This window comes from Zootoca vivipara, chromosome 9, assembly GCF_965207765.1.
Source record: "Zootoca vivipara chromosome 9, rZooViv2.hap1.1, whole genome shotgun sequence".
NCBI classification, from domain to species: Eukaryota; Metazoa; Chordata; class Lepidosauria; order Squamata; family Lacertidae; genus Zootoca; species Zootoca vivipara.
In genome coordinates, this window is record NC_142592.1 from 71,555,574 (window position 1) to 71,573,302 (window position 17,729).

The 17,729-nt window shown below is 54.9% G+C and overlaps 1 protein-coding gene across 4 annotated transcripts in view; it reads left to right on the plus strand.

Annotated features, from left to right (window-relative positions):
• PPP6R2 (protein phosphatase 6 regulatory subunit 2) overlaps positions 1-10,213 on the plus strand; it is a 46,567-nt gene extending 36,354 nt beyond the window's left edge. For 3 of the 4 annotated variants that reach the window (XM_035127189.3, XM_060279356.2, XM_088651773.1), the window contains exons 21-25: positions 163-251; positions 591-798; positions 3,437-3,460; positions 7,050-7,217; positions 8,963-10,213. In XM_035127189.3, coding sequence (XP_034983080.3) covers positions 163-251; positions 591-798; positions 3,437-3,460; positions 7,050-7,217; positions 8,963-9,014 — 541 coding nt within the window. In that variant the 3' untranslated portion in view covers positions 9,015-10,213. The remainder of the gene's footprint in view (positions 1-162; positions 252-590; positions 799-3,436; positions 3,461-7,049; positions 7,218-8,962) is intronic. The other variant, XM_060279357.2, reaches the window with a different exon arrangement.
• The last annotated feature ends 7,516 nt before the right edge of the window (positions 10,214-17,729 follow it).

Here is a 17,729-nt window from a genome sequence, read left to right on the forward strand (position 1 = left end):
CCGGCGGATTCTGGCTTCGCGGCGCAGGCTGGATTTAGGAGCCGGGTGGGCCTGATCCGGCCTGGGGGCCTTAGTTTGCCGACCCCTTGGCAAGATCCTATCACACTGCAGCCCCGTTTCCAGCGTGAGCAACACCCCCCTTCAGAGCCTTTTCCCTTCCAGCTCAGAGGCCGGGCCCAGGTGCAGTTCCCCCGTGGATCCCGAGAGCAGTAATTCGGAAGGGAAGCCCAAGCAAATCCAGGACAAGAACTGTGAGTGCTTCCTCCCCCCCCCCCTGGAGCTGGGGAGGCAACTGGTGGGGCTCATCTCCTGTGAGGGGGGCGTTTCAGGCTGTGAGGGCAGCTCCCAGGCCCTTTTCCCTGTGGGTGAGTGACCAGGGGAGGGGGACTGGCCATTTCTCCAGCCTGCCTCTGTCCTTCCTCCCCATATCAAGAGGTGCACTTCCCCCGGTCCAGCCAGCTGGCCACTCAGGACATCCCCCACCCCCGTTTTCAAGATTGGGGTGTCCTGGGAGGCAGCAGGGCGGCTGCTGCTCTGGCGTCCTAGGAGAGCCCTGCAGGGTGGGCCTCACACCCTCTCCCCCCGTCCAGTCAGCGCTGCCTCTCCTTGCGTGTGGAACGTCTGCGTGGCACGGAAAGCGCCTCTGGTGGCCTCAGACAGCAGCTCCTCTGGCGGCTCGGACAGTGAGGAAGAGGAGGAGAAGGCGGGTGTTGTCACGGAAACCATCAGCACAGGCTCAGGCCAGGAGACCATCAAGCTGACCATGGATGCCAAGAACGAGAAGGCGCTCTTTACCAGGTGTGAGGGGGGGGCAGCAGTAGGGGGGGAGGAGCAAAGGCCAGCGGGGTGGGGGGGGTGGGGATGAAGGCCAGCCTGCTCTGTGTGCAGGTCTCGGGCAGGCAGTGGGCTGCCAAGGAGCGCCCACCTCTGGCAGCTTGGGTGGGCCATGCTGGTGCTGCTGTGCAGAGACCCCCAGGTGGGCAGCCTCTTTCCGGAGGGGATGCGAGACACGGCAGGGGCTGGAAAAGGCTTGTGGTGCAAGAGGGCCTGGAGAGGCCATGTTGCCTTGCTTCCGCCCTTTCTCCCCAAAGGCAGTGCGCAGCTTGCGCCACCAAGCAGCTCTCTGGGCTGCAGGAGCCTCAGAGCAGTGGGTGCTGTGCTGGTCCAGAGAGGAGGTGTAGAAAAGCCTCCCCTGCAAGAGCTGTCCCCCCCCCCCAAAGAATAGCTCCCCTTCCCTGACGAAAGGCCTCTGGGGCTTCCTCTGACTCCTGCTCAGTTGCCCAGAAGCTCCTCGGAGGCCTCCCAGGTGGGCCCTTCAGGGGAAGCTGTGCAGCCAGGGGAGAGAAACCACCAACAGAGGCTTCTCAGGCACCACCTGAGCGGTTTTCCTTCTCTTTGCGTCCCTCTGAGAATAACGCCGAGTTCTCGTGGCCTGAGATTTTGTGGAGAAAAGGGCCCTTTGTCAGTGCTGCCTTCAAATGGGGACACATGGCAGCAAAAAGGACGAAAGAGAGGCTACTTAAAGCTTAAGATCAGAAAAATGATCGTTTTTAGGAATTATGGAAACAGGATCTTCCCAGAGCTGCTACGTGCTGAAAGCTAAACTGGCAGTCTCCTGGGGACAGATAATGCCCCGTGGGCAAATGAGCCAGAGGCCAACATAGTCAGCTCTTGTGTGGTGGTGTTGCCTAGCCCCAACCCTGGGTGGACGAGGGGCAGAGTTGGCATGTTGGTTTGTTGCCGGATTTGGCCCCTGCAGTTGTGGCTTGGCTGTTGCTGGTGAGGACGTGTGGGGGGAGGAGGTTATCTGCAAGCAGGGTCAGCTCCATGGCCTGAGGGGTGGGGCGGGGGCAGGTTTGGGGTGCAAATGCCCGGAAAAGGCTTGAGGTTGTCGCTGACACGCTGGTTTTTGCTGTAGGCGTGAAAAAACGGCATTTGCTCAGCTTCTCTTGAGTGTCTTCCTGGGTGCCACTGAGCTTCATTGAGTCTCCTTTGTTGTCATTCCTTTGGGCTGTGTTTTTGTAGTTCCAGAGATTTTAGGTATAAATTTGTATCTTCAGGTACAATGTGCAGCCCAGCAAGCTGGAAGGACAAAAGGGTGACTCTGGAAAGTGGCCTTTGTGGTGCTGAAGCTGGAAGTGGCCAGTGGGGTCCCGCTCTCAGGTGGCGGCCATGTCCCTCTGGTGGCCACAGGCCTTGCCAATGCCACCTCCCCTTGCGCCAGGGCTGGCTTGTTGCCTGGAATCAGTGCTGTGGCCTGGGCAGGCCTGGCTGGCAGTGGGCAGAGGGAAGAGCAGCAGCCTTACTTTGGAAATCCCCCCGTTGCAGTTCCTTATTTCCTCCCTGTTGCAGCCGGTTGGGGGCAGGGAGGAAGGGGGTCTTCAGATGAATGTGGACTTTGCCGGTGCTGTTGTTTGCCGAAAGAGCAGCCAAGTGGTCCGTGGCCTGTTCATAGTTTTCCTCTTGCAAATGCAAAGAGGTTGCAGTCCTCTTTTGAGCATTTCCCACAGCAAAACTGCCGCAGGTGCCAGGGAAGCCCTGGGCAGCCTCTTTCAGGGCAGGTGGAGGGAGGCTTTGGGGGGGGGCACGACACCTGTTTCTTACCTGCTAAATTTGCCGCCAATGTTTCCATTCCTTCTGATGCTGAAATTTCTACTGCTCTTGCAAAGGGGGGCTTTAGATGAGCAGAGGAGTCGTGCTGAACACTTGAGGTTTGGCCAGCCCTGCCCCCTCAGCTGACCCACAAAGGGGCCCCTGGCGAGTGGGCATGCGAGCTCAGAGAGTGCCCTCTCACTGGATGTGGGGCGCAGATCCCGTACACGGGGATGTACGGAAAGTCTCACCAGGTGCTGCCATGCCAAAGGTGGAAGCAGCCCCTTCTTCCTTCACAAGAGTTCCTTGTCGTGTTGAGATGGCATGTGAAATGCTGGGGGGGGAATGGGATTGTGCTTGATTTCTTTCAGTGACTGTAGGAGATTCTACCAGTTGCTTCCCTGATCCCTCCCAGCAGGCAGAAGTCAGCAGAGTGCCAGGTGGGGGTGGGGTGGGGTCCACTCATGCAGGAGGACCTCCCCCCTGGACTCCCTGCACCTGTTCTGGGGCTTGCTCTGACCTTCCAGCCTTGGCAGAGGATGGGGTCGGAAGTCCGCTTGCCAGAGTGGATCGTGTTCCCTCGCCTGCAACCTAGTGGACTCCTCCTGGTGGCTTTCCTGGTTGGGGGCTGTGTCAGCCCCTCAGCTTCTGCTTCAGGGGTGCTTTTGAGGTCTGGGACTGGCTGGTGGAGGCATTCTGGGTGCCCTAGTGGAGAGGGAGGGGTGATGGGTGGGGCCAACAGTGAGTAAGCGAGGAGGGTGGGCTGGTTTTGCAGCCATTTTTATCTTTCCCTTTCTCTCTCTCTCTCTCTGTGTCTTTCTCTCTCTTTGTGGGTCTTGCTCAGAATAATAAGGCCTGGCGCTGGAGGGTATGTATCCTGGCCCCCACTGCAGGGTTCCAAACATCCACCGGACAATGCACTTCTGTGCAAAGGAGACGCAGAGTGGCACCTAGCTAGCCAAGGGGGCTTTTCCCTGCAGGGGCAACCAGGGCAGAGGTCCCCCCCTCCCTCCCTCCCTGAGTTAGCAGCCTCTTCCACCTCTTCAGGAGCTCGTTCTGCAAGGAGGGAGAGAGAGAGGGAGAAGAGGGCCTCTGCCCAGCCGCCCCAGGGACCCCCACCACAGCTGCAGGGGGTGGAAGGGGGAGTCTCTAAAGTGCAGTTCCCTCAAGGAGGACCTGTCCCCCCTCCTCTGCAGTGCTGGCTGGAAGCTGCCCCGTTGGGGGAGCTCTTTGCACAGGGAACACATCACCCTAGAGAACAAGTAGGCAAATTTCTTTCAAAGTTAAAACCCCAACTTTTCACAAATCCAAAGAGCAGCCTTTTTGTAACTGAGGTTGGAGTGGAAGGGGACCAGTTCTCCAGCTCAGCCAGCTTCTCCCTTGGTGGATGCAGGGAGCGTGTGAGATGGGCAGGATCCTGTGCCCCGCCCCCCCCCCAGCCAGGCTTCTCCCAGGAGCCTTCAGTCATCTCGGGTCTGCCTGGATCAGGCAGCGGCTCAGCCTGAGAGGAGCTTGCAGCTCTCCTGTGGCTGTCGCACATGACCCACCCCCCTCGGCCTGCAGAACGGGGACCTTGAAGGAGACTGATGTTTCTTGGGGTCAGTCCAGGTCTTGGCTGTGTTTCTGGCTTGGGGGCTCGGCTGTTTCCTGCGTGTTCTGAGCAGCCCCTGCCCCCTCCCCACTTTATACATCTCTGCCTGAACCCCCATAGCTGCTGCTGCTGCTGCTGCTTTCCTTTGCTGTCAGACTCAGGAACTGAATCAGGAGGCAGACGGGGGGTGGGGGCTGCTGGGGCTGCCCTGCCCTGCCCTGCCCTGCCCTGCCCTGTCTAGATGGCAGCGGCATTGCTCCAGTAATGTGGTGAGCAGCTCCATCCCTGGCCAAGGGGCTGCTCTGAGCCTCCCTCTCCCTCCGGAAGAAAGGTGTGGGGCCCCCTTGCACCCCTCGAGGCCTCTGCTCAGCTGCACTGCACCCCTTTTTGAGCAGAAGTTTGCCAAGGCCCTTGGCTGGGGGGCAGGGCCAGCAGGGGTCCTCTGGCCAGGGAGGAGCGCAAGGGGGCCTGGCCGCTGGCCCCTCACAGCCTCCCCTTGGCTGCTGCAGGAAGCATTGAGCCCCAGCTTCTCATTGGCCTGAGAGCAGTGGGGCTGCGTTGTCCCTGTGGATGTTTAGGGCTCTCCTGGCGGGGGGCGCTGCTTCCCATGCCTGCTCCTCCTGGACCCTGCATGGCTTGGGGCTTCCTCCTCCCCCCCCACACCCAAGCATGCCCCCTGCCCCCAGCATGATGCCAGATGCCCCACCAGCCCTGCCACTAACGGAGCCTGCTTGCCAGAGCACCTTCAGCAGATCCTTTGCCCACTAACCCAGCTGGGAGGCCTCCCTCTGCAATATCTGGCCCTCCCAGCCCCACTGCAGTCTGCTTGAGCGGCTGGACTCAGTTTCGCCCGTCATCCGGGAGCGGCTCCAGAGCCAGACGTGAAAGTGGACAGTGTGTGGGTCCTGGGCTCAGCCCCTCTCAGGGGTGCAGAAGCTTCTCCATTGGGGTTTGGAAAAGCAGCTCTCACTGGGAGGGGGGCTGCTGGCCTGGTTGCTGCTGGGGAACCTGTGTGGCTTGGCATGGCTGCTGTTTGCATCCAGCCTGTGTTCTCTGTGTGGCTTTGGGGGCCAGTTTGGACCAGTGGACTGCTGGGTGGTGGGGTGTATGCCCAGGGACTGCCCCCCCCCCCGTCTCTGCTGGAGCCTGAAGCCGTGTGTGTTTGGCATCTAGTATGGCTGTGGGAATCTTTTCCCTATTAATTTAGCAAGCAGCATCAGGAAGACCCCTCAGGCCAGGATGGGTGCAGACCTGGGTGGCTCAGCAGCCCCCCCCCCCCCCGGTACCAGCACTCTCCCCTGGCCAGGCTTTTCTTGCCTCCTCCTGCCCGACCTTGGCCCTGAGAGCTGCTGGGGCACCTGCCAAAGGAATGGCCTGTTGGCCGCTCTCTGGTGAGCTGTGGCCTTCCGACAGCAGCAGCAGCAAGGCCATTTTATTCCATCTTCCCAGAGGAAGGAGAGGCATCGGATGAAGCAGCTGCTCCTGTTGCCCTTCAGCTGGGCAGTGGCTGTGCCAAGCCTGAGCCATTTGCTCTGGTTGACACGGGCACCACTCAGAGCCCCTCGGGAGCGTTTCTCTTGCCCATGGGCCTGTGGTGTGGGAGGCCATTGCTGCTCCTCTGGGCTGCCCCATTGGGGGCCCTGCCAGGGCTCTCCCTCCCAGAGGTGAGCAGGGGGAGGGAAGCCTCTTCCTGCAGGAGGGAGTTTCCTTTGGCGGAAAAAGGAGGCTCTGGTTTCCATCTGAGGGGGGGAAGCAGCAGCAGGGAAGGGAAAGCAAAGCCTGGCCCAGGGAGCAGGCGGGGCCTGGGAGGAGGTGGCCCCATTCTCCTCCTCAGGGCTGAATGGCATTTACAGTGGTACCTCGGGTTACAAATGCTTCAGGTTACAAACTCCGCTAACCTAGGAATAGTACCTCGGGTTAAGAACTTTGCTTCAGGATGAGAACAGAAATCGTGTTTTGGTGGCGCAGCGGCAGCAGGAGGCCCCATTAGCTCAAGTGGTGCTTCAGGTTAAGAATGGACCTCCGGAACGAATTAGGTTCTTAACCAGAGGTACCACTGTATTCCTCAAAGCATCACTTTCTTTGAAGAAGTCTTTATCACATACATTTTTATACTGATATATATATATGCGGAGTGTGTCTGGCTTGGGGTCCGCAAGTGGGGGGCAGAGCTGCTGAGCCTGTTGGGGGGCAGGAGGGGGGGGCTGGTGGGGCAAAGCTCCTCATGAGCACAGGAAAGGGCGGCCCTGAGGTGGCGGCAGCAGCTGCCCCAAATGCTGCTTTGCGTGGAGGTTTTGACCCAGGGCTCAGAAAGTGGGAAGAGCCACCCAGAGTCAGAGGATTGGGGTTTTTTTGGGGGGGTTCAAATGCCAGGAAGGGGCCAGGGGGATCAGGATGGGCCAGAGCAGAGGAGAGGGTGGGATTCTGCCTTAGTGCGCTCCTTCCAATCCCCAGGTTGCTTCTGCCTCGGCTTCCATGGGAGGGCAGGCACTGCCCTCCCCTCCAGCGTGGAGCCCCTGAGCCCCCTCAAAATCCCCCTTCCACCCCAGGGCAGGCTTGCGGGGGGGTCTGGACATTCCTTCTGTGGGGAGTAGGGCGTGTGTGTGTGTGTGTGTGAGCTCTGATGAGTTTGGGACCAGGATTTGGGGGCCCCACTTTCAGGGCTTCCATTCTGGCAGGTGGTTGGGCCTCTCCCTCCTCCTCCTCTTCTGTGCCCCCCCCCCTCGGGGAGTGGTGTTTCTGGGTGTTTGGCCCTTTGCGGCTGATGCCCCCACCTGCCTTGGAAGAGCAGCGTCAGGGTCTGCTTTCTCCCAGGAGGGACCCCCCTGGGTGCTCTTTAATGTGAGCTTCCGTTCTCTCCCTACAGCATGGGGGCCTCCCAGGTCGCAGACAAGCCCCCCAGCACCGTGGAGAGTGGATCCCCCCAGCCCTTGAGCAGCAGCACTGCCCCTGCTGCCATCATGCCGCCTGAGGGTCTCCTGCCGGGTTCTCCTGCCCCTGCTGCTGCTGCCACCCCAGAGGCCAAGAGAGACAGGTGAGGTGGGGAGTGCTGGCCGCTGTGCCATCTCTGGGTCTTCCCTGGCTGGTTGTGTGTGTGTGTCTGTGTGTGTGTGTGTGTGTGCGCGCGCGCGCTGGAGAGAGCCTGCCAGCCTGGGGTGTTGTGTCTGCAGGGATCAAGTCACAAAGTCACAGCTGCCCTGAGAGCGTCTTGCCTGGCAAAGAGGGGAAAGGAGTGAGCCGACGGGAGCTGCTCTTGCTTCTTCCTTCCTGTCCTTTATGCTATAGGGTCATAACATTGCAGAGTTGGACGGGGCCCAAGAGGCCAGGTAGTCTAACCCCTTGCAATGCTGGAGAAGCGTTTATAAACGACTTTGTATTTCAAAAATCTCTTAAGGAACAAAAACAATCATTAAAACAAAACCAAAAAACCCTAAAGGCAGTAAAGCAGCAATGTAAAAAAACCCTAAAGGTATATAAAAGCAAGTAAGAGAAAACCAGAGGATCCAGGTAGGCTTTAATCTGATGGCTCACAGGAAGCCTGGGCAGAAGCCACTGAGGGCAGAGGGAAGGAGGGCACCTCACAGGATGGGGCAGTAGCAGAAGGCGCCCCCTTTGGAGCCCCTGCCTGCCGGGTGGCCTCTGCCAGCTTGCTTTTACCAGGGCAGGCTAAGGCCTTTCAGCACCTGAGGCAAAATGCCCCACTGCTGCTGCCCCCGCAATGGGGGGGGGCAAACTCTGCAAGAGCTCCTTTCCGGATCCCCCACCGGGCTTTGCAGGGCTTTGCACCGGCTTCTCCCTTCAGGAAATATCCCCCCCCCCCGCAGAGGAGGGGCAGGCTGGTCCTTGGGGGTCACCGCTTGAGGCAGCCAGTGGGCTGGCTCTGCTGCTCCCTTCCCTCCCTGGCCCACCTTTGGACTGGGAGGAGATGCTAGTGCTGGGAGACTCTTGCTGGGCTCTGTCCCTTGGACAGTGGGGTCTTCTTCATTGGAAGTTTATTATTATTGTTATTATTATTCATAAACCAACAAAAGATAACAATATAAATTAAGTATTGTCATAGAGACAAAAACAATTATTCATACACCTCATAAAGAAAAAGAAAAGAAAAAAGAAAGAAAGGAAATTATAAACATACTTATAAGCAAAAAAAGATTTTTCCTTACATACAGTTGACTTCCCATTCATTCCATATTTCTTCAAAAGTAACAAAACTTGATGCATCAGTTTTTCTGTTAATCAATGTTAAGTTATTTTTATACTGGATTCTTTTTTTTCTTCCATAAATCTTTTACAGAAATTGTTCAAGGGCTATGACAGAATTTAGATTGCAACAATTACTTTTGAGATTTTTTTTAAGAACTTCCCAATTAGAAATAAGTGTCTATTTAGAATTATCTTTAATTCTCCATGTGAGATCTGCCAAGTCTACATACTCTACCAGACCAGATTAATCAACCATTCAGATATTCCAACTCCATGGGAACTTTCTCAGCAGAGGTGGCCAGGCATTGCAGGGGGGGTGGAGTGGATGACCCTCGGGGTCTCTTCCAACTCTACAATCTTCTGATTCTGTGGGGAGAAGCTGCTTCCTCCCCGCTTAAGGCTCCCCCACAAGGCTCCCTCCTGGCCCTGGGCCCCCACCTCCCTGGCAGGTGCCAAAGGCAGCCAGGCCCTCAGTGGCAGAGGGAATGCCATGGGCATCCTTGGGCGAAGCTTCTCCTGAAAGGGCAGCGTCTGCCGGCCAGCCCCTCACGCCTCCCCCTCTCCCCCTCTCTGCAGGACAGAGGAGCCGCTGCCGGGAGGAGAGCCCACCTTGAACGGTCCGGCCTGACAGACTGCCTGGGCCCAGACGGTGGGGATGCAGCTGGCCCTCCTTTGGACAACCTAATTTAATTTTGAATCACAAATGCTGCGTTGTCGAGAGGACTGGCGCTCGAGAGCCGAGGTGCCGCGTCAGGGTGGCCACCCTGTTCTGAGAGGAGGCCCTCCCTGTGCAGTTGACATGTAGCATTGGCCAGTGGCCGCCCAGGTGTCCTGCCTCCGCCCCCCAACGGACGCCGCCTCCTGTACCGCAGCGTCCCTGGCACACTCTCTGGGGCGGGCGTCCTGCCCCCCCCCTTGTCTTCTTGCTTCCAGGATCCAGCTTCTCTTCTGGAGGGCAGGAGCTGCTCCGCGGACACTGGGACAGCCTTTTGTATAGCAATAATGCCTTACCGGAAACGTTGGCTGGCAAGAGGAAGCAGGAGGGTCCCGGAGGCAGCGGCCGGAAGGCAGGGTCTTCTCGCCACACTGTTTTTCTTACTGTTTCAGGGAAGGAGCCTCTGCTTGGCCTTGCCTGCTCTTTTCCCGAAGGCACCACACCAGCCCCTGGGATTGGGGCTGCTGGCGCTGGGCTCGGGGGGAGGAAGCAGCAGCCTCCCCCTAGAAGGAACTGGGGCACTGGCCGGGCATCTCCGGAGGGCCAGAGAGGCTCCTGGAAGCGGGTTGCTTTCCCCCGATGGGATGGGCTCCGCTCTGTTTTGTAATGTTGTTAATGGATGCAGGAATTGCAACACTTTGCACTTTGAATCTCTTGCCAGCCTTGGAGGTTGGAGGCAGCGGCGGCAGCTCCCTTCAGGCTGGGCTCCTCTTGTTACTGCCGGGCAAGTTGGCAGGAGGGGAGGGAGAGGCTTGGCCCAATGGCTGCTCTTCCTCCTCCTTTCAGCCATGGCAGAATCTGGCGTCTGCCCTGTGCCCTGGCTGTGCCCTGGGAGGGGACTTAGGAACTGCCTTCAGCCAGGGGGCATCTGGGGGGGGGGAGCCACTCTCTGTTTATCTTCAGTGGCTGCTTGCTGGTTGCCAGTAACAGCTGAGCTGGAAAATCGGGCCCTGGGGAGTCCCTGGGACTGACGAAAGCAGCTTCTAGGCTGATTTGAAGGTCTGGCTCTGTTCTGGTGGGTCTCTCCCCTCAAAAAAACAAGAAACCACCACCAATTTGCTTTTGGAAATACTCTCCTTAAAATGTGGGACTGTGACTCCCCGTTATTCTGCACATTGTGAAATATTTCCATTGAGGCCAAGGGCGGCTTCCTCCTGCTTCTTCAGCTGCTCCAATTTGGGCTTCTGTGACGTCAGGGCACCTGTGGCATCATCTCCTGGGGGGAAAGAGTTGTGGGAGGGGACACACCACTGTGCTCCTTGGGCAAACCGCCCCCCCTCCCCATGTAGCTCAGCCTTTCCATCTGGGTCAGGGGTCAGTCAGATGCGGTTGGATTCCCTTTCTGAAAAAACCAGGCTGTGGCTACATTGGAAATCCTGGGACGTATCCTGGTCTCCCCCTCTCAAAAAGGATTGAGGGAGAGGTCCTGTAAATGGGCCCCCAAGGGAGGGGCTGCCCCCGAATAGGGATGGCGATTCCATCTAGCAATTGTGGCCAAGTTGAGTGGAGCAAGAGGCCTCTGTGGCTGCCCCCCCCACCTTCCTTGTGGAATGAGGACTATGGGGAGGGACAGGGTTGGGTTCTGCCCCCCTCCCCCTCGATCCGGGCGGCCCAACTCTTCATCCCAAGTGGGCCACGAGTACTTCAACATGAAACCTGTGGGCCGCACACTGCCTTGTCGCTTGGGGTGGGGGAAAGTGAGGCCAAACTTTGAGAGGGGGCCCCATCACTTTTGCTGCCTTCCCAAAGCCAGCTAAGTGAGGCAACAGGCTTTGGGAAGGAGGTACAAGGCTCTGGCAGGGTCCTAGAGCGCCCCCCCTTCCCAAGGCTGAGAACGCACTAAGGAGGCTTTGAGAAGGAGGAGGAGGAGGGCTCTAGGACCCTGCCAGAGCCTCCTGCTTCCTTCCCATCGCCTCACTTAACTGGCTTTGAGAAGGCGCATGAGGGTCACCAGAAAGGGCCTTGAGGGCCGCATGCCTTGGACCATTCTGCCCTAGAGAGTGCTGCTCTCGTGTGCCAGGTTTGGGGTTGAAAAGTCAAGCTGAACCATGTTTTCGCTGCCCTTTGATTGGGCCTTGCATTTCCATGCGAGGGAGACTTTGGGAAGGGGTCTCCTGAGCCAGGCTTGGACCCCTGTGGCATCTCCCTTGCCAGTCCAAGGGCCTCGTGCCAGCAAGGGGTGAGGAGTTGGGGCCTTGCATTGCTTGTGTGGTGGCAGCAGCAGCAGCACCCAGCCTAGCGCTAGTAGCTTTGCCTGGTTGTTGATTTGAGAGCAGCAAGGCCAGAGGTCAAGGCTGGTCCCTGCGCCTTCCTTTCCCCATTGAGATGCACCTGTAGGGCACACAAAACAAGGCATCCCTCAGCACCTGGGCAGCCAGTGGGGGTGGGGGATGTAGAGCGGAGCCGAAACCCAGTGGCAGGGGCCCTGCTGGCCTGAGAGGAGCTTGCTCCTGGCCTGCAGCTGTCTTGTAGTGTTATATTTGCAGAGAAGATGCCTCTGTTACAGCTGGCCGTGTGGCTCCAGAAGCAAGAGGCCGGTGGAGGGCTTTGTGCATTTGCCTCTCTGCTGCCAGCTGCTTGTGTGAGGCCTTGTGGTTTTCTGGGAAGCGGGTGTCTCCCCTTGGATGCCTTTAACTTGGACAGGCTGGGATGAGGAGTGTGGCTGTGGGAAGGGTGCAGGATACGTCCTGTCTTCCTCCGGTAAAAGAGCCACCCCCATCGCATAGCAAGGTCAGGGCTGTGAAGAGTCACATGCCTTTTGCCCAGCCCCAAACACTACACGGAATAGTTGTGGCGTCCAGCATGTTCCAAATGTCCTTTGAGCAGAAACCCGCATGGTGGATTTGAAGCTGAAGAAGGAGGTGGGCAGAGGCTTCAAGCCAAGAGTAGTAAGAAAGAGACACTTGTGTCTTCAGGGCATGAGCAGAGAGCCAGACCAAGACACACACATTATCAGTGCTCAGCTTGGTGGCGGAGGGGAATCTCCCTCATCTTAAGTTCTGGGCTTGACATAAGTTTGCAGTTAGAGCCACAAGCAGTTGCCTCCTGGGTTGACAGGAGACCTAAGGGTCATCTAGTCCAGCCCCCAACAATGCAGGAATCGCAGCTAAAGCATCTGACAGGTGCTTTCAAACCTCCAAGGAAGGACAGCTGGGGTGGCCTCCTGTTTTCCGTACACATGAACTGCCTTGAAGGAAGGTCAGAGGCTGCTCTCCCCCCTCCCCCCCCCCGGAGGATTGGCGGCCTTTTCTCCCGGGCAGGAAATCCTCTTGGTGTTTGTTCTCCCTTCCCTCCCTATCTGGTCTCTTGAGTTCCCCGTGGCTTCTCCAAAAACAGTGTTTGCTTCCCCTCTGACCTCCTTGACCCACAGCCCTGCTCCGGGCGGTGGGCTCATGTCTTGTGTTCAAGGGCACCACGATCAGGCTGGGAGGAGTCCGTCCATCTCCCTGTGCAAGGTGAGTGGTGGGCAGCCCACCCTCCGCTGCACGGCAGCCCAGCTCTGCCTGGAGGTCGGGGCAGGGGGCTGGCTGGGCTGCTGGCGGCTGCAGGGCCTGGGCTGCTTCAGCAGCGGAAGCGCAGCTTGAGGGGGGGGGGAGCTTGAAGAGTCTGCTGAGCGAGACAACCAACCTCCTCCCTGTAGCAATGGCCACTTCCTCAACTGCCAAATTTGAACCCACCATCTCAAGGTCCCAATCCACAGATTTGCAGCTGGAGCTATTGCGACAGGATCTGTGGCAACTTTTTACAAAAGCAGTCTATAAAACGAAATGAAATGTCTTCTGCCTGAAGTCTTCTTTCTTCGCTGCCCTGTTTATTGTCTGCCTGCACATCCAAGGTGATGTCTCTGGAGGGTCTTCCACCCCCAGCTCAACCGGAACTGCTTGGTCCCTCTTGCCTCTCTGCTGGAAGAGAGGGCGATGGGGGCATGGCAGCCCCTCAGGGAAACGGGGGCCGCCCCCTCCCCCCCTTCCTCGTGGATTTAGTCCCCACTTGGAAAGTGGAAACAGAAGCAGAATGAACACTTCATGGAAAATGGCAGGCACACATGCCAACCTCAGACTTCGCCTCTTCTCCATCCAAGTTGTCCAGGCTTGCCCAAGGTCACACTCGCAGCTCTTGCTTTGCCATTCCCACCACCACAGTGTTGTCTGCCCCCCCCCCTGTGCCACTTCACCAGCTGGCTTTCTTAGTGTTTGGTGCCCCCCCCCCAATGTCCACTCAGGCAGGGGAAAGTTTTCTGAGAGGAAGCCTCCAGCCTAGCAGAAAAGCTCCCAAGAGGATGCAGAAAGGATTTTTTTGAGGAGCAAGTATCACTTTAAATTAACAGCAATTTGAAAATTATTTGTATCAGAAGCTGGGGAGACTATTTGGCTGTCCCCTTTTTTTTTTGTCAGGAACAGCCTTGACCGCAATGTCCTGCCCTTTGGTCTTGAGAGGCAGCAAATGCCTGAGGCATCTCTGGAAAGCAGAATGGATAAACATTTTTATTAGATTTTCCCATTTAAATATCTAATCCATTTTCAAATTATACGAAATATGCAGATATCAATTAAACAATCCAAATCTTCTGCCAAATTATACAAATTTAATCAGGCTTCCCATGCTTCAGACTCAGAAGGCCTAGCCATAGTCACTGCATTTCTATTCAGTATTAACCTGATCGTATCCAATAATCTATTATTATCTTTCTACTTTCAAGTCTCTGAGTTGTTCCAGCAAGCATGTTTAACCAAACAATATAGATTCTGTGTGAATTTATGCCTATATTTCCCTTGTAAGTTAGCACTGGCTCTTCGCACGCTGGTATCTTGCCAAGTCAGTCCAGAAATCCAAAAGTCCCCCTCGCATCTAATGTCTTATCTCTGGCTCGCTCCCCCTTTGGCTGCTCTCGTAGCCAGCTTTATCTCCAATATGTCGGACTGATTTATAACGCGTCAAATCTCAGAAATTTCTTGACAAGTTTCCAACTGTTATTGCTTCTCTTTAATGTCCATAAGTTAGGGAATTTTTAGCCACGTTCCAAGTGAATCCAAAAATATAAACTTGGATTGTTTATAATTTCAGTTCACACAGTTTATATATTTAAGAAATCATATTGTCTCAATAAATTTCCATATTTCCAGTCTTGCTTGCTTTGTAAGTATTATACGGTTCTTCTGGGAGGAGTTTTGTTAAGTAAATAGTGAGGCACAATAAAGCACAATTATAAAGTTCTCCCCCCCCCGCTCTGTCACACATACCATTTCTTGCTCTGCTGTAAACATTCCTCGGTTATCTTTTATTTTCTCAGTGGCTAGGCCTAGCAGAATAAATCTTCCTCCTTTGTCTGAAGCATGTCCACAATTTAAATCCAATTTTTCTCTAAAATCTTGGAGCTTGGTTCGCTCGTAGAATCAGCGTCCAGGAGATCCAGACTCCCACGGGGGCTTTCCATCCAGTACCCCCAGCCCCTCCTTCCTTGCGAAGTCGAAGCTGGTTGATGAGCATCTGTGGATGAGACTGCATCTTCCCGTACTCCCGGGAAGATTTGGGGAGGCTGCATGCTCCCATTACAGCCTCTAATTACCCCCCGGGAGCCGGAGAGATGGTATTTTCCAAGTGGAAGCCTATGCCTGGAAAGCAGAATTGATTGCAAGAGTGGGAAGGGAGATGCCTTGGTGGGAGGCAGGAGAGAGTCTTCATTGTTTTTCAAAAAGTATAGCCCGTTTTTTACCATTTAGGTCTGAAAGTTGGCGTCTGTCTCGGGAGACAATGGAGGAGGGCCTTTGGAGGTGAATTCAAACTGTTGGAGGGTTGCAGCGCCTGCTGTGGCTGGAGAGACCGACTTGGGAGAGATGTTTAGTTGCAGCTGGGGCAGATGAAGGCATCCGGTTGTGCTGGGGCAGATGCACATGGGCATTTCTTGTCTCTCCGCTTGTCCCAAAGTCTGGAAGTGGCATGCAAATATATAAAACACAAGCAGTTTGGGGGAGGGTCTTCTTAATAGTGGCAGCTGCCCTGTGGAGCACCCTCCAATCAGATGTCGGGGAGAGAAACAACTTTTAAAAGACAGGTGAAGGTAGCCCCATATGGGAAGGTTTTTAATGTACAGTGGGACCTCGCAAGACGAAAGCATCGCGCAACAGAAAACTCACAAGACAAAAGCGTTTTGCGATGTTTTTGGTGACTCGCAAGACAAATTTTTTTTGCAGGGTTTTATATTCATATAAATATTTATATTTTATGTATTTTGTGTTTTTATCTTGTGATTTTATCTTGTGAACCACCCTGAGACCTGTGGGTATAGAGCGGTATATAAATAAAATTAAATGCATTAGGCTAACACCATTCAAATGACACTTCCAGTGATTAACAGATTTAACACGTTCTGTTCATTGTACCATCTGGGCAAACCTAACAAGATAGCTTATCAATCACGCTTACGGAGACCCATTGTTTGGGAGAAACCCTGCCTGAACCTGAATGGATTATTGCCTAAGTAGCATCACACTCCAGGGATATGGTAGCCGTGGTTTTCGGCCATTCCTCCATGTGATCGCTGTTGCATGCTGACAGCTTCTTGGAGCCACAGATGAGCTGAGTGCAAGCAGGGGAGGACCATTGGTAACTACCCTGAAGGAGCACAACATCTGTGCTGGCTTGATCAGGTCCACAGAATGGAGGATAGCAGGATCCCCAAGGACATGCTCTGTGGGGAGCTGCCTTCCAGCACCAGACCCATTAGCAGACCAAGTCTGTGACAAAAATATGTCTGCAAGCGTGATATAGAATCATAGAGTTGGAAGAGACCACAAGGGCCATCCAGTCCAACCCCCTGCCACGCAGGAAACACCATCAAAACATTCCTGACAGGTGGCTGTCAGGCCTCCGCTTAAAGACCTCCAAAGAAGGAGACTCCACCACACTCCTTGGCAGCAAATTCCACTGTCAAACAGCTCTTACTGTTAGGAAGTTCTTCCTAATGTAGAGGTGGAATCCTCTTTCTTGTAGCTTGAATCCATTGCTCCGTGTCCGCTTCTCTGGAGCAGCAGAAAACAACCTCTCTATATGACATCCTTTGATATATTTGAACATGGCTATCATATCACCCCTTAACCTTCTCTACTCCAGGCTAAACATACCCAGCTCCCTAAGCCGTGCCTCATAAGGCATTGTTTCCAGGCCTTTGACCATTTTGGTTGCCCTCTTCTGGACACGTTCCAACTTGTCAGTATCCTCCTTGAACTGTGGTGCCCAGAACTGGACACAGTACTCCAGGTGAGGTCTGACCAGAGCAGACTACAGTGGTACTATTACTTCCCTTGATCTAGATGCTATACTCCTATTGATGCAGCCCAGAATTGCACTGGCTTTTTTAGCTGCTGCATCACACTGTTGACTCATGTCAAGTTGGTGGTCTACCAAGACTCCTAGATCCTTTTCACATGCACTGCTCTCCAGCCAGGTGCCACCCATCTTGTATTTGTGCCTTTCATTTTTTTTTGTCCAAGTGTAGTACTTTACATTTCTCCCTGTGAAGGCTGGCAACATCAACCCCACCATGTGAGAATCCCTTGCAGGCAGCCGCAGTGCCTGGAGACAGGCAGGCAGGTCGTGAGTCCATAGCAGTGACGAGAGGATGAATGACCCCTGGGAGGAGCAGAGAGAAGAAATGCCAGGGTGCGGGTGCCTTCATCTGCCCCTTGTTGTTGTTGTTTAGTCGTTTAGTCGTGTCCGACTCTTCGTGACCCCATGGACCATAGCACGCCAGACACTCCTATCTTGCACTGCCTCCCGCAGTTTGGTCAAACTCATGTTCGTAGCTTCGAGAACACTGTCCAACCATCTTGTCCTCTGTCGTCCCCTTCTCCTAGTGCCCTCAATCTTATTTTCCAAGGATTCTTCTCTTCTCATGAGGTGGCCAAAGTATTGGAGCCTCAGCTTCACGATCTGTCCTTCCAGGGAGCACTCAGGGCTGATTTCCTTCAGAATGGATAGGTTTGATCTTGCAGTCCATGGGACTCTCAAGAGTCTCCTCCAGCACCATAATTCAAAAGCATCCATTCTTCGGCGATCAGCCTTCTTTATGGTCCAGCTCTCACTTCCATACATCACTACTGGGAAAACCATAGCTTTAACTATACGGACCTTTGTCGGCAAGGTGATGTCTCTGCTTTTTAAGATGCTGTCTAGGTTTGTCATTGCTTTTCTCCCAAGAAGCAGGCGTCTTTTAATTTCGTGACTGCTGTCACCATCTGCAGTGATCAAGGAGCCCAAGAAAGTCAAATCTCTCACTGCCTCCATTTCTTCCCCTTCTATTTGCCAGGAGGTGATGGGACCAGTGGCCATGAACTTGGTTTTTTTGATGTTGAGCTTCAGACCATATTTTGCGCTCTCCTCTTTCACCCTCATTAAAAGGTTCTTTAATTCCTCCTCGCTTTCTGCCATCAAGGTTGTGTCATCTGCATATCTGAGATTGTTGATATTTCTTCCGGCAATCTTAATTCCTGCTTGGGATTCATCTAGTCCAGCCTTTCGCATGATGAATTCTGCATATAAGTTAAATAAGCAGGGAGACAATATACAACCTTGTCATCTGCCCCAGCTGCAACTAAACAAGCCTCTTCCACATCACTCTACAGCCATGGC